The 14,317-nt window shown below is 76.7% G+C and overlaps 1 protein-coding gene across 1 annotated transcript in view; it reads left to right on the top strand.

The window, feature by feature from the left end:
- Positions 1-357: 357 nt before the first annotated feature.
- ADAMTS4 (ADAM metallopeptidase with thrombospondin type 1 motif 4) overlaps positions 358-14,317 on the top strand; it is a 34,358-nt gene continuing 20,398 nt past the window's right edge. Inside the window, exons 1-2 of the mRNA XM_048503895.1 lie at positions 358-593; positions 3,621-3,723. Of these exons, the coding sequence (XP_048359852.1) occupies positions 358-593; positions 3,621-3,723 (339 nt within the window). The remainder of the gene's footprint in view (positions 594-3,620; positions 3,724-14,317) is intronic.

A 14,317-nucleotide genomic window follows, 5' to 3' on the forward strand; every position in this document is an offset into this window, starting at 1 on the left:
TATGGAAAAGGTATGCTTTGAGGAAGGATTTTAAGGAACAGGGAGAAACGGTATCACATTCTGGGTGGGGATTCCAGTCATGGCAGAGACCAAAATACTTGGTGTGTCCTAACAATGGGACCCCGCCTCTCTTTGTATCAGGACAGGTGGTGGAAGTGTGATTCTTGATTGGGAGGAAACGAAGTCACAGAGAAGGAAATTGCAGGCTTTAGGTTTTCCTACACATCTGATCTGGCGGGCCTGTACATAGGATATCAGGGTTTGGACAGGAGAGCTTGAAGTCAAGTCATTACCATATCCAGACGCAACCAGGAAAAGCCAGGAAGTCACCATTTCCTCCAGAGACTAAGGGTGGAGATGACTCTGCAAGGCACAGATTCTGGGAAGGAGGAATGGCTGAATGGGAAAGGGTATCGAATCCAGGAGAAGGTCCGTGGGTCCGTCGGAGCGTACCGTACAGCTCGCGATCCGGTGCGCATTTCTTCCCAGAAGCGCGCCATGCGTCAGTTTTTTCTGGAACATCGCATTCCGCCTCTTCTCTACCAAATCGTCCTCAGCAGCTTCCAGCTTCTAATTGAAACCAACTTCACACTGTAAAACACCAGCCCTCCCTATAAAAACTGCTTCCCCAAAATAGACACGGAAACAAACGGGGGAAAAAAAGCGAACGAGAAAACTCTTCAAAGTGAAACGCGCTGCCAAACGTTTAGGCTTAAGAGTCTGACTTACTGCTTCTTCATTCGGCTTCCCAAGGATCCTTTCCGTCCTTATCCTGCCTTCCAAGAATCTTATGGCTGCCCGACATAGTTTCCCCCTCCACTTTATACCCACAACAACCCTTGTAGGGGTGGAAGAGGGTTGGATCCAGACTGAGGCCCTTTCCGCACAGATCGCCAAAAACGTTTCTAAAACGTTTTCAACTCGCTCCCTCACCACGCTGCATGTCCGCACTCAACCCCTCAAAACACTCCACGGCCGTCATCACGTGATTCATTTCTTTCCTTTCTTTGAGTTCATTGTCGAATCGATGCTTCGATTCTTCACAGCCTGGTGCTGCAATTCTCTGCGCCTCGTATACTTGACGCATCAAAGATTACCCCCCCCCACACACACACATCAAAATAAAGAAACTCACAGAAATGTTCTAATAAACCGGCGAGGGGGAAAGGAGAGTGAGCTCAGAAAGAAGTAGTTTTCTCACAATACTAGAACCAGGGGGCATTCATTGAAAATGCTGGGGGGGAAGAATTAGGACTAATAAAAGGAAACACTTCTTCACGCAGCGTGTGATTGGTGTTTGGAATCTGCTGCCACAGGAGGTGGTGATGGCCACTCACCTGGATAGCTTTAAAAGGGGCTTGGATAGATTTATGGAGGAGAAGTCGCTCTATGGCTACCAATCTTGATCCTCCTTGATCTCAGATTGCAAATGCCTCAGCAGACCAGGTGCTCAGGAGCAGCAGCAGCAGCAGAGGCCCTTGCTTTCACCTCCTGCAGGTGAGCTCCCGAAGGCACCTGGTGGGCCACTGCGAGTAGCAGAGAGCTGGACTAGATGGACTCCGGTCTGATCCAGCAGGCTAGTTCTTATGTTCTTATGTTCTTAGTTCAGGGACGGCAGAGAGATGTGGAAAATGTCTTAAAGATACCGCACAGCGAGTGAAGCCGTTGTGTAAACGTTCCAGCTTAAAGAATCATTTCTGAAGCGGATTCACTGAAAACATTTTGAGGCTCCAAATAAAACATTTTGGGGACCAAAGGAGTAAAAACAATGCGGAGCTCCATGTGGGAAACATTTTGTTTCCTGCCTCAAAACGTTTTAAAAGGTTCGTGTGGAAAGGGCCTCAGTTGGTGAACTCCAGCAATTGCCTCTTTCTGTAACAGACTGTCTGGGTCATTTCTCAGGGCTCCCTGTCTAGCAGGCACAGCGTTTAAAAAACCACAAGAACTCCCTGCTGGATCAAACCACTGGCCCATCTAGTCCAGGATCCTGTCCCACCCAGCAGCCAACTGCTTCCTCTGGAAGTCCAACAACAAGGCATAGAGGCTGAGGCCTTCCCTGATACTACCTGGCTGCACTGGTATTCATAGGGTGACTGCCTCTGAATGTGGAGGTTCCAGTTAGACGCTATACCTAGTAGCCGCTGATCCTTCAATGGACTTAGAAAGGTGCAACTCTGTTAAAGATTGCACTGTCAATGTTCTAGCTTTCGCAGGGGTGTACCGCCTATGGGGACATAGTGTAACCCATGTCCCCGGGCACACATAGACCTGGGTGCCGGCACCAGCTCCAGGCAGTAGACCTGGACGCCGGTGCGGGCTCCAGGTGGTAGAGGGCTCTGGGCAGTAGACCTGGATGCTGGCAGTGGCTCCAAGTGGTAGACCTGGACACCAGTACAAGTTCCAGGCAGTAGACCTGGACGCCGGTGCAGGCTCCAAGTGGTAGACCTGGGCTCTGGGCAGTAGACCTGGGCGCCTGCAAGGGGTTATGTGTGCAGAAAATTCATATTTCTGTCTCCAGGCTCCATTTTTCCCAGATACACCTCCGAGATTTAGTCTAGACTGGCTTCAACCCAGACTTCAGGAAAGAACTCATGTGGACAGGCCAACATTAGCTGCTAGAGTGCTATAAGGTTTGTGCAAAGGAAGCCCAAATGTCTGCGTGAATGCTGCCCCTGGGGTGCAGTTTTTCAGTCTATATCCACACACCACTCACAAATCACAACAGCCTGTATTCTTACAAAGAGACCCAAATATCTGGTTCCTTTTCCCAGAGCAAAGGGAGGGAGATAAAAACCACTGCAGAGCTGGCTTCACCTTCCTATAGAAATTCTTTCACTGTTTCCACCACACAGACAGGAAACAATCACATAGGGACAGACAGATAAATACACACCAGGCCTGGAACGAGATTTTGGAATTTGGAGAACTAGCAATGATTATTTTTCGAGAAGCACCCTTCTGCAGATAGGGCTGTCTGCTCCGGCTTGGGGAATTCCTGGAGATCTGGGGGCAGTGTGTGTGGAGGGCAGAGTTTGGGGAAGAAAAGGGGTTCAGCAGAGATGTGATGCAGAGAAGACGGCCCCAAAGCTCCTGTTTCCTCCCAAGGGACTGATCTCAGTTGTGTAATTCCGGGACAGCTCCAGACCTCACCTGAGAGAGCCACTGGGCGCCAGCCAGGTCCTTGTGCCCGACTTTTCCTGTGGTGTGGTGCCTGGTGGTTCCCTCCATGCTGGGGCCATGCTTGCTGTACCACAGGAGGAGGAGGAGGAGAACAGCAGGAGGAGGAGGAGGAGGAGGAGTTTGGATTTATATCCCCCTTTCTCTCCTGTAGGAGACTCAAAGGGGCTCACAATCTCCTTGCCCTTCCCCCCTCACAACAAACACCCTGTGAGGTGAGTGGGGCTGAGAGAGCTCCAAAGAACTGTGACTAGCCCAAGGTCACCCAGCTGGCATGTGTGAGAGTGAACAGGCTAATCTGAATTCCCCAGACAAACCTCCACAGCTCAGGCGGCAGAGCAGGGAATCAAACCCGGTTCCTCCAGATTAGATACACAAGTTCTTAACCTCCTAAGCCGGATGCAAGGACCCAGCTGGTGCCCAGCGGCTTTCTCCATGCCCAGGCCACGCTCACTGGCTTTGGACCCGCCGTGGTTGCTGCCGGTGGCCACGGTTGTTGCTGCCTTCACAGAGAGAGCTGCCAGGCGCCGGCAGCAGCAACCGCAGGTGTGCGTGTGTGTGTGGGCTGGCTCCCTGGCTGGCAAGTGTCTCGGCCCAGTAGAAGAGCTGCTAAGCTCACTCAGCAATTAACTGGAGGGCGCCCAGGCTTCCCTGCACCACATCACCATGCGCACCGCTGCCACCAGCACCAAGGGCTGCTACCTTGTGGGAGGCAATTTCGTGCCCCCACCTGACAAGATGGCATGCACCCAGGGACATGTGACTGTACATGTCACCGTGGGCGATATGCCCCTGAGCCCTGCACAAGCACAGTCCTAATGTGGGGCTGCACAGAATACCCATAAAGATTAACATGCAGTGTTGCTAGCCCACACCCAGCTACCAGCAGGGGGTGGGGCTCACCATACCATTTAGTTTGGCCCTCAGACAAAGCAACTGGACCAGGGGTCTGCAACCTGTGGTTCTCCGGATGTTCATGGACTATAAATCCTATCAGCCCCTGCCAGCTGGCAGGGGGTGATGGGAATTGTAGTCCATGAACATCCAGAGAGCCGCAGGTTGCAGACCCCTGGACTAGACCAAGTTCACCCAGAAACTTCCATGGCAGAGCACGGATTCCTGGACCTCTTTGATCCTCATACCAGCACTCTATCCACTACAGGCTGCCATTTCCATTCTGGCAGGGCCAGAGCGATCTTGTTTTCGGTCCTGCCCCCCCCCCCCCCCCCGGCCTTTTTCTGATCAGGCGCTGTTCTTTGATTGATGTTCTGCTGTTTTGTTTTGTTTTGTTTTAATGTAATTGCTGATGCATCTTGTTTAATGGGGTTCTTCTATGGTTATATATTGCGGCACTGGTTATTGCCGAACTTGTGAATCGCCTCGAGCCCTTTGGGGGTGAGGCGGTCTATAAATATAATAAATAAATATAATAAATAAATAAATAAATAAATATAATAAATAAATAAATACGTGCGTGTGTACATACATACATACATACATACATACATACATACATACATACATACATACATACATACATACATACATACATACATACATACATACATACATACATACACACACACACAGATACATACATACACAGATACATACACAGACAGACAGACAGACAGACAGACAGACAGACAGACAGACAGACAGACAGACAGACAGACAGACAGACAGACAGACAGACAGATAGATAGATAGATAGATAGATAGATAGATAGATAGATAGATAGATAGATAGATAGATAGATAGATAGATAGATAGATAGATAGATAGATAGATACATACCCTGTTTCCCCGAATATACGGCATCCCCGGAAAATAAGACGTAGTAGAGGTTTTGCTGAAGTGCGAAATATAAGGCATCCCCCGAAAGTAAGACGTAGCAAAGTTTTTGTTTGGAAGCCTGCCCGACGAACAGAACACAGAAAAATAAGACATCCCCTGAAAATAAGACATGGCGCATCTTTGGGAGCAAAAATTAACATAAGACACTGTCTTATTTTCGGGGAAACACGGTACATACATACATGCATACATACATACATACATACATACATACATACATACATACACCACACTGTTTCTCAGACACAATATAAAACTTATTAGCCCCCTTCAGACCCATCTGCCTTTCCCTGGTCTTCATTTGTTGCTGTCTTGAATGGATGTTCTGTTTTGTTCATTTTCCAGCAGCCATGTGAGTGAAGGTCATTTCTGGAGCCTTAGTGCTACTTTGGCATTTCTCAAAGCCACTGCTCACATACGGAAAGGCAGGATATCAATTTTGGGTGGGGGGGGGGGGGCCGCCCGTGGGGGGGGGGGGGGGGGGGGGGGGGGGGGGGAGGGGGGGGGGGGGGGGAAGGGGGGGGGGGGGGGGGGGAGGGGAGGGACGGCAGGCGGGGGGGGGGGGGGGAGGGGGGGGGGGGGAGGGGGAGGGAGGGGGGGGGGGGGGGGGGGGGTGGGGGGGGGGGGGGGAGGGGGGGGGGGGGGGTGGGGGGGGGGGGGGGGGGGGGGGGGGGGGGGTGGGGGGGGGGGGGGGTGGGGGGGGGGGGGGGTGGGGGGGGGGGGGGGTGGGGGGGGGGGGGGGTGGGGGGGGGGGGGGGTGGGGGGGGGGGGGGGTGGGGGGGGGGGGGGGTGGGGGGGGGGGGGGGTGGGGGGGGGGGGGGGTGGGGGGGGGGGGGGGTGGGGGGGGGGGGGGGTGGGGGGGGGGGGGGGTGGGGGGGGGGGGGGGTGGGGGGGGGGGGGGGTGGGGGGGGGGGGGGGTGGGGGGGGGGGGGGGTGGGGGGGGGGGGGGGTGGGGGGGGGGGGGGGTGGGGGGGGGGGGGGGTGGGGGGGGGGGGGGGTGGGGGGGGGGGGGGGTGGGGGGGGGGGGGGGTGGGGGGGGGGGGGGGTGGGGGGGGGGGGGGGTGGGGGGGGGGGGGGGTGGGGGGGGGGGGGGGTGGGGGGGGGGGGGGGTGGGGGGGGGGGGGGGTGGGGGGGGGGGGGGGTGGGGGGGGGGGGGGGTGGGGGGGGGGGGGGGTGGGGGGGGGGGGGGGTGGGGGGGGGGGGGGGTGGGGGGGGGGGGGGGTGGGGGGGGGGGGGGGTGGGGGGGGGGGGGGGTGGGGGGGGGGGGGGGTGGGGGGGGGGGGGGGTGGGGGGGGGGGGGGGTGGGGGGGGGGGGGGGTGGGGGGGGGGGGGGGTGGGGGGGGGGGGGGGTGGGGGGGGGGGGGGGTGGGGGGGGGGGGGGGTGGGGGGGGGGGGGGGTGGGGGGGGGGGGGGGTGGGGGGGGGGGGGGGTGGGGGGGGGGGGGGGTGGGGGGGGGGGGGGGTGGGGGGGGGGGGGGGTGGGGGGGGGGGGGGGTGGGGGGGGGGGGGGGTGGGGGGGGGGGGGGGTGGGGGGGGGGGGGGGTGGGGGGGGGGGGGGGTGGGGGGGGGGGGGGGTGGGGGGGGGGGGGGGTGGGGGGGGGGGGGGGTGGGGGGGGGGGGGGGTGGGGGGGGGGGGGGGTGGGGGGGGGGGGGGGTGGGGGGGGGGGGGGGTGGGGGGGGGGGGGGGTGGGGGGGGGGGGGGGTGGGGGGGGGGGGGGGTGGGGGGGGGGGGGGGTGGGGGGGGGGGGGGGTGGGGGGGGGGGGGGGTGGGGGGGGGGGGGGGTGGGGGGGGGGGGGGGTGGGGGGGGGGGGGGGTGGGGGGGGGGGGGGGTGGGGGGGGGGGGGGGTGGGGGGGGGGGGGGGTGGGGGGGGGGGGGGGTGGGGGGGGGGGGGGGTGGGGGGGGGGGGGGGTGGGGGGGGGGGGGGGTGGGGGGGGGGGGGGGTGGGGGGGGGGGGGGGTGGGGGGGGGGGGGGGTGGGGGGGGGGGGGGGTGGGGGGGGGGGGGGGTGGGGGGGGGGGGGGGTGGGGGGGGGGGGGGGTGGGGGGGGGGGGGGGTGGGGGGGGGGGGGGGTGGGGGGGGGGGGGGGTGGGGGGGGGGGGGGGTGGGGGGGGGGGGGGGTGGGGGGGGGGGGGGGTGGGGGGGGGGGGGGGTGGGGGGGGGGGGGGGTGGGGGGGGGGGGGGGTGGGGGGGGGGGGGGGTGGGGGGGGGGGGGGGTGGGGGGGGGGGGGGGTGGGGGGGGGGGGGGGTGGGGGGGGGGGGGGGTGGGGGGGGGGGGGGGTGGGGGGGGGGGGGGGTGGGGGGGGGGGGGGGTGGGGGGGGGGGGGGGTGGGGGGGGGGGGGGGTGGGGGGGGGGGGGGGTGGGGGGGGGGGGGGGTGGGGGGGGGGGGGGGTGGGGGGGGGGGGGGGTGGGGGGGGGGGGGGGTGGGGGGGGGGGGGGGTGGGGGGGGGGGGGGGTGGGGGGGGGGGGGGGTGGGGGGGGGGGGGGGTGGGGGGGGGGGGGGGTGGGGGGGGGGGGGGGTGGGGGGGGGGGGGGGTGGGGGGGGGGGGGGGTGGGGGGGGGGGGGGGTGGGGGGGGGGGGGGGTGGGGGGGGGGGGGGGTGGGGGGGGGGGGGGGTGGGGGGGGGGGGGGGTGGGGGGGGGGGGGGGTGGGGGGGGGGGGGGGTGGGGGGGGGGGGGGGTGGGGGGGGGGGGGGGTGGGGGGGGGGGGGGGTGGGGGGGGGGGGGGGTGGGGGGGGGGGGGGGTGGGGGGGGGGGGGGGTGGGGGGGGGGGGGGGTGGGGGGGGGGGGGGGTGGGGGGGGGGGGGGGTGGGGGGGGGGGGGGGTGGGGGGGGGGGGGGGTGGGGGGGGGGGGGGGTGGGGGGGGGGGGGGGTGGGGGGGGGGGGGGGTGGGGGGGGGGGGGGGTGGGGGGGGGGGGGGGTGGGGGGGGGGGGGGGTGGGGGGGGGGGGGGGTGGGGGGGGGGGGGGGTGGGGGGGGGGGGGGGTGGGGGGGGGGGGGGGTGGGGGGGGGGGGGGGTGGGGGGGGGGGGGGGTGGGGGGGGGGGGGGGTGGGGGGGGGGGGGGGTGGGGGGGGGGGGGGGTGGGGGGGGGGGGGGGTGGGGGGGGGGGGGGGTGGGGGGGGGGGGGGGTGGGGGGGGGGGGGGGTGGGGGGGGGGGGGGGTGGGGGGGGGGGGGGGTGGGGGGGGGGGGGGGTGGGGGGGGGGGGGGGTGGGGGGGGGGGGGGGTGGGGGGGGGGGGGGGTGGGGGGGGGGGGGGGTGGGGGGGGGGGGGGGTGGGGGGGGGGGGGGGTGGGGGGGGGGGGGGGTGGGGGGGGGGGGGGGTGGGGGGGGGGGGGGGTGGGGGGGGGGGGGGGTGGGGGGGGGGGGGGGTGGGGGGGGGGGGGGGTGGGGGGGGGGGGGGGTGGGGGGGGGGGGGGGTGGGGGGGGGGGGGGGTGGGGGGGGGGGGGGGTGGGGGGGGGGGGGGGTGGGGGGGGGGGGGGGTGGGGGGGGGGGGGGGTGGGGGGGGGGGGGGGTGGGGGGGGGGGGGGGTGGGGGGGGGGGGGGGTGGGGGGGGGGGGGGGTGGGGGGGGGGGGGGGTGGGGGGGGGGGGGGGTGGGGGGGGGGGGGGGTGGGGGGGGGGGGGGGTGGGGGGGGGGGGGGGTGGGGGGGGGGGGGGGTGGGGGGGGGGGGGGGTGGGGGGGGGGGGGGGTGGGGGGGGGGGGGGGTGGGGGGGGGGGGGGGTGGGGGGGGGGGGGGGTGGGGGGGGGGGGGGGTGGGGGGGGGGGGGGGTGGGGGGGGGGGGGGGTGGGGGGGGGGGGGGGTGGGGGGGGGGGGGGGTGGGGGGGGGGGGGGGTGGGGGGGGGGGGGGGTGGGGGGGGGGGGGGGTGGGGGGGGGGGGGGGTGGGGGGGGGGGGGGGTGGGGGGGGGGGGGGGTGGGGGGGGGGGGGGGTGGGGGGGGGGGGGGGTGGGGGGGGGGGGGGGTGGGGGGGGGGGGGGGTGGGGGGGGGGGGGGGTGGGGGGGGGGGGGGGTGGGGGGGGGGGGGGGTGGGGGGGGGGGGGGGTGGGGGGGGGGGGGGGTGGGGGGGGGGGGGGGTGGGGGGGGGGGGGGGTGGGGGGGGGGGGGGGTGGGGGGGGGGGGGGGTGGGGGGGGGGGGGGGTGGGGGGGGGGGGGGGTGGGGGGGGGGGGGGGTGGGGGGGGGGGGGGGTGGGGGGGGGGGGGGGTGGGGGGGGGGGGGGGTGGGGGGGGGGGGGGGTGGGGGGGGGGGGGGGTGGGGGGGGGGGGGGGTGGGGGGGGGGGGGGGTGGGGGGGGGGGGGGGTGGGGGGGGGGGGGGGTGGGGGGGGGGGGGGGTGGGGGGGGGGGGGGGTGGGGGGGGGGGGGGGTGGGGGGGGGGGGGGGTGGGGGGGGGGGGGGGTGGGGGGGGGGGGGGGTGGGGGGGGGGGGGGGTGGGGGGGGGGGGGGGTGGGGGGGGGGGGGGGTGGGGGGGGGGGGGGGTGGGGGGGGGGGGGGGTGGGGGGGGGGGGGGGTGGGGGGGGGGGGGGGTGGGGGGGGGGGGGGGTGGGGGGGGGGGGGGGTGGGGGGGGGGGGGGGTGGGGGGGGGGGGGGGTGGGGGGGGGGGGGGGTGGGGGGGGGGGGGGGTGGGGGGGGGGGGGGGTGGGGGGGGGGGGGGGTGGGGGGGGGGGGGGGTGGGGGGGGGGGGGGGTGGGGGGGGGGGGGGGTGGGGGGGGGGGGGGGTGGGGGGGGGGGGGGGTGGGGGGGGGGGGGGGTGGGGGGGGGGGGGGGTGGGGGGGGGGGGGGGTGGGGGGGGGGGGGGGTGGGGGGGGGGGGGGGTGGGGGGGGGGGGGGGTGGGGGGGGGGGGGGGTGGGGGGGGGGGGGGGTGGGGGGGGGGGGGGGTGGGGGGGGGGGGGGGTGGGGGGGGGGGGGGGTGGGGGGGGGGGGGGGTGGGGGGGGGGGGGGGTGGGGGGGGGGGGGGGTGGGGGGGGGGGGGGGTGGGGGGGGGGGGGGGTGGGGGGGGGGGGGGGTGGGGGGGGGGGGGGGTGGGGGGGGGGGGGGGTGGGGGGGGGGGGGGGTGGGGGGGGGGGGGGGTGGGGGGGGGGGGGGGTGGGGGGGGGGGGGGGTGGGGGGGGGGGGGGGTGGGGGGGGGGGGGGGTGGGGGGGGGGGGGGGTGGGGGGGGGGGGGGGTGGGGGGGGGGGGGGGTGGGGGGGGGGGGGGGTGGGGGGGGGGGGGGGTGGGGGGGGGGGGGGGTGGGGGGGGGGGGGGGTGGGGGGGGGGGGGGGTGGGGGGGGGGGGGGGTGGGGGGGGGGGGGGGTGGGGGGGGGGGGGGGTGGGGGGGGGGGGGGGTGGGGGGGGGGGGGGGTGGGGGGGGGGGGGGGTGGGGGGGGGGGGGGGTGGGGGGGGGGGGGGGTGGGGGGGGGGGGGGGTGGGGGGGGGGGGGGGTGGGGGGGGGGGGGGGTGGGGGGGGGGGGGGGTGGGGGGGGGGGGGGGTGGGGGGGGGGGGGGGTGGGGGGGGGGGGGGGTGGGGGGGGGGGGGGGTGGGGGGGGGGGGGGGTGGGGGGGGGGGGGGGTGGGGGGGGGGGGGGGTGGGGGGGGGGGGGGGTGGGGGGGGGGGGGGGTGGGGGGGGGGGGGGGTGGGGGGGGGGGGGGGTGGGGGGGGGGGGGGGTGGGGGGGGGGGGGGGTGGGGGGGGGGGGGGGTGGGGGGGGGGGGGGGTGGGGGGGGGGGGGGGTGGGGGGGGGGGGGGGTGGGGGGGGGGGGGGGTGGGGGGGGGGGGGGGTGGGGGGGGGGGGGGGTGGGGGGGGGGGGGGGTGGGGGGGGGGGGGGGTGGGGGGGGGGGGGGGTGGGGGGGGGGGGGGGTGGGGGGGGGGGGGGGTGGGGGGGGGGGGGGGTGGGGGGGGGGGGGGGTGGGGGGGGGGGGGGGTGGGGGGGGGGGGGGGTGGGGGGGGGGGGGGGTGGGGGGGGGGGGGGGTGGGGGGGGGGGGGGGTGGGGGGGGGGGGGGGTGGGGGGGGGGGGGGGTGGGGGGGGGGGGGGGTGGGGGGGGGGGGGGGTGGGGGGGGGGGGGGGTGGGGGGGGGGGGGGGTGGGGGGGGGGGGGGGTGGGGGGGGGGGGGGGTGGGGGGGGGGGGGGGTGGGGGGGGGGGGGGGTGGGGGGGGGGGGGGGTGGGGGGGGGGGGGGGTGGGGGGGGGGGGGGGTGGGGGGGGGGGGGGGTGGGGGGGGGGGGGGGTGGGGGGGGGGGGGGGTGGGGGGGGGGGGGGGTGGGGGGGGGGGGGGGTGGGGGGGGGGGGGGGTGGGGGGGGGGGGGGGTGGGGGGGGGGGGGGGTGGGGGGGGGGGGGGGTGGGGGGGGGGGGGGGTGGGGGGGGGGGGGGGTGGGGGGGGGGGGGGGTGGGGGGGGGGGGGGGTGGGGGGGGGGGGGGGTGGGGGGGGGGGGGGGTGGGGGGGGGGGGGGGTGGGGGGGGGGGGGGGTGGGGGGGGGGGGGGGTGGGGGGGGGGGGGGGTGGGGGGGGGGGGGGGTGGGGGGGGGGGGGGGTGGGGGGGGGGGGGGGTGGGGGGGGGGGGGGGTGGGGGGGGGGGGGGGTGGGGGGGGGGGGGGGTGGGGGGGGGGGGGGGTGGGGGGGGGGGGGGGTGGGGGGGGGGGGGGGTGGGGGGGGGGGGGGGTGGGGGGGGGGGGGGGTGGGGGGGGGGGGGGGTGGGGGGGGGGGGGGGTGGGGGGGGGGGGGGGTGGGGGGGGGGGGGGGTGGGGGGGGGGGGGGGTGGGGGGGGGGGGGGGTGGGGGGGGGGGGGGGTGGGGGGGGGGGGGGGTGGGGGGGGGGGGGGGTGGGGGGGGGGGGGGGTGGGGGGGGGGGGGGGTGGGGGGGGGGGGGGGTGGGGGGGGGGGGGGGTGGGGGGGGGGGGGGGTGGGGGGGGGGGGGGGTGGGGGGGGGGGGGGGTGGGGGGGGGGGGGGGTGGGGGGGGGGGGGGGTGGGGGGGGGGGGGGGTGGGGGGGGGGGGGGGTGGGGGGGGGGGGGGGTGGGGGGGGGGGGGGGTGGGGGGGGGGGGGGGTGGGGGGGGGGGGGGGTGGGGGGGGGGGGGGGTGGGGGGGGGGGGGGGTGGGGGGGGGGGGGGGTGGGGGGGGGGGGGGGTGGGGGGGGGGGGGGGTGGGGGGGGGGGGGGGTGGGGGGGGGGGGGGGTGGGGGGGGGGGGGGGTGGGGGGGGGGGGGGGTGGGGGGGGGGGGGGGTGGGGGGGGGGGGGGGTGGGGGGGGGGGGGGGTGGGGGGGGGGGGGGGTGGGGGGGGGGGGGGGTGGGGGGGGGGGGGGGTGGGGGGGGGGGGGGGTGGGGGGGGGGGGGGGTGGGGGGGGGGGGGGGTGGGGGGGGGGGGGGGTGGGGGGGGGGGGGGGTGGGGGGGGGGGGGGGTGGGGGGGGGGGGGGGTGGGGGGGGGGGGGGGTGGGGGGGGGGGGGGGTGGGGGGGGGGGGGGGTGGGGGGGGGGGGGGGTGGGGGGGGGGGGGGGTGGGGGGGGGGGGGGGTGGGGGGGGGGGGGGGTGGGGGGGGGGGGGGGTGGGGGGGGGGGGGGGTGGGGGGGGGGGGGGGTGGGGGGGGGGGGGGGTGGGGGGGGGGGGGGGTGGGGGGGGGGGGGGGTGGGGGGGGGGGGGGGTGGGGGGGGGGGGGGGTGGGGGGGGGGGGGGGTGGGGGGGGGGGGGGGTGGGGGGGGGGGGGGGTGGGGGGGGGGGGGGGTGGGGGGGGGGGGGGGTGGGGGGGGGGGGGGGTGGGGGGGGGGGGGGGTGGGGGGGGGGGGGGGTGGGGGGGGGGGGGGGTGGGGGGGGGGGGGGGTGGGGGGGGGGGGGGGTGGGGGGGGGGGGGGGTGGGGGGGGGGGGGGGTGGGGGGGGGGGGGGGTGGGGGGGGGGGGGGGTGGGGGGGGGGGGGGGTGGGGGGGGGGGGGGGTGGGGGGGGGGGGGGGTGGGGGGGGGGGGGGGTGGGGGGGGGGGGGGGTGGGGGGGGGGGGGGGTGGGGGGGGGGGGGGGTGGGGGGGGGGGGGGGTGGGGGGGGGGGGGGGTGGGGGGGGGGGGGGGTGGGGGGGGGGGGGGGTGGGGGGGGGGGGGGGTGGGGGGGGGGGGGGGTGGGGGGGGGGGGGGGTGGGGGGGGGGGGGGGTGGGGGGGGGGGGGGGTGGGGGGGGGGGGGGGTGGGGGGGGGGGGGGGTGGGGGGGGGGGGGGGTGGGGGGGGGGGGGGGTGGGGGGGGGGGGGGGTGGGGGGGGGGGGGGGTGGGGGGGGGGGGGGGTGGGGGGGGGGGGGGGTGGGGGGGGGGGGGGGTGGGGGGGGGGGGGGGTGGGGGGGGGGGGGGGTGGGGGGGGGGGGGGGTGGGGGGGGGGGGGGGTGGGGGGGGGGGGGGGTGGGGGGGGGGGGGGGTGGGGGGGGGGGGGGGTGGGGGGGGGGGGGGGTGGGGGGGGGGGGGGGTGGGGGGGGGGGGGGGTGGGGGGGGGGGGGGGTGGGGGGGGGGGGGGGTGGGGGGGGGGGGGGGTGGGGGGGGGGGGGGGTGGGGGGGGGGGGGGGTGGGGGGGGGGGGGGGTGGGGGGGGGGGGGGGTGGGGGGGGGGGGGGGTGGGGGGGGGGGGGGGTGGGGGGGGGGGGGGGTGGGGGGGGGGGGGGGTGGGGGGGGGGGGGGGTGGGGGGGGGGGGGGGTGGGGGGGGGGGGGGGTGGGGGGGGGGGGGGGTGGGGGGGGGGGGGGGTGGGGGGGGGGGGGGGTGGGGGGGGGGGGGGGTGGGGGGGGGGGGGGGTGGGGGGGGGGGGGGGTGGGGGGGGGGGGGGGTGGGGGGGGGGGGGGGTGGGGGGGGGGGGGGGTGGGGGGGGGGGGGGGTGGGGGGGGGGGGGGGTGGGGGGGGGGGGGGGTGGGGGGGGGGGGGGGTGGGGGGGGGGGGGGGTGGGGGGGGGGGGGGGTGGGGGGGGGGGGGGGTGGGGGGGGGGGGGGGTGGGGGGGGGGGGGGGTGGGGGGGGGGGGGGGTGGGGGGGGGGGGGGGTGGGGGGGGGGGGGGGTGGGGGGGGGGGGGGGTGGGGGGGGGGGGGGGTGGGGGGGGGGGGGGGTGGGGGGGGGGGGGGGTGGGGGGGGGGGGGGGTGGGGGGGGGGGGGGGTGGGGGGGGGGGGGGGTGGGGGGGGGGGGGGGTGGGGGGGGGGGGGGGTGGGGGGGGGGGGGGGTGGGGGGGGGGGGGGGTGGGGGGGGGGGGGGGTGGGGGGGGGGGGGGGTGGGGGGGGGGGGGGGTGGGGGGGGGGGGGGGTGGGGGGGGGGGGGGGTGGGGGGGGGGGGGGGTGGGGGGGGGGGGGGGTGGGGGGGGGGG

Source organism: Sphaerodactylus townsendi, linkage group LG01 (assembly GCF_021028975.2).
Source record: "Sphaerodactylus townsendi isolate TG3544 linkage group LG01, MPM_Stown_v2.3, whole genome shotgun sequence".
NCBI classification, from domain to species: Eukaryota; Metazoa; Chordata; class Lepidosauria; order Squamata; family Sphaerodactylidae; genus Sphaerodactylus; species Sphaerodactylus townsendi.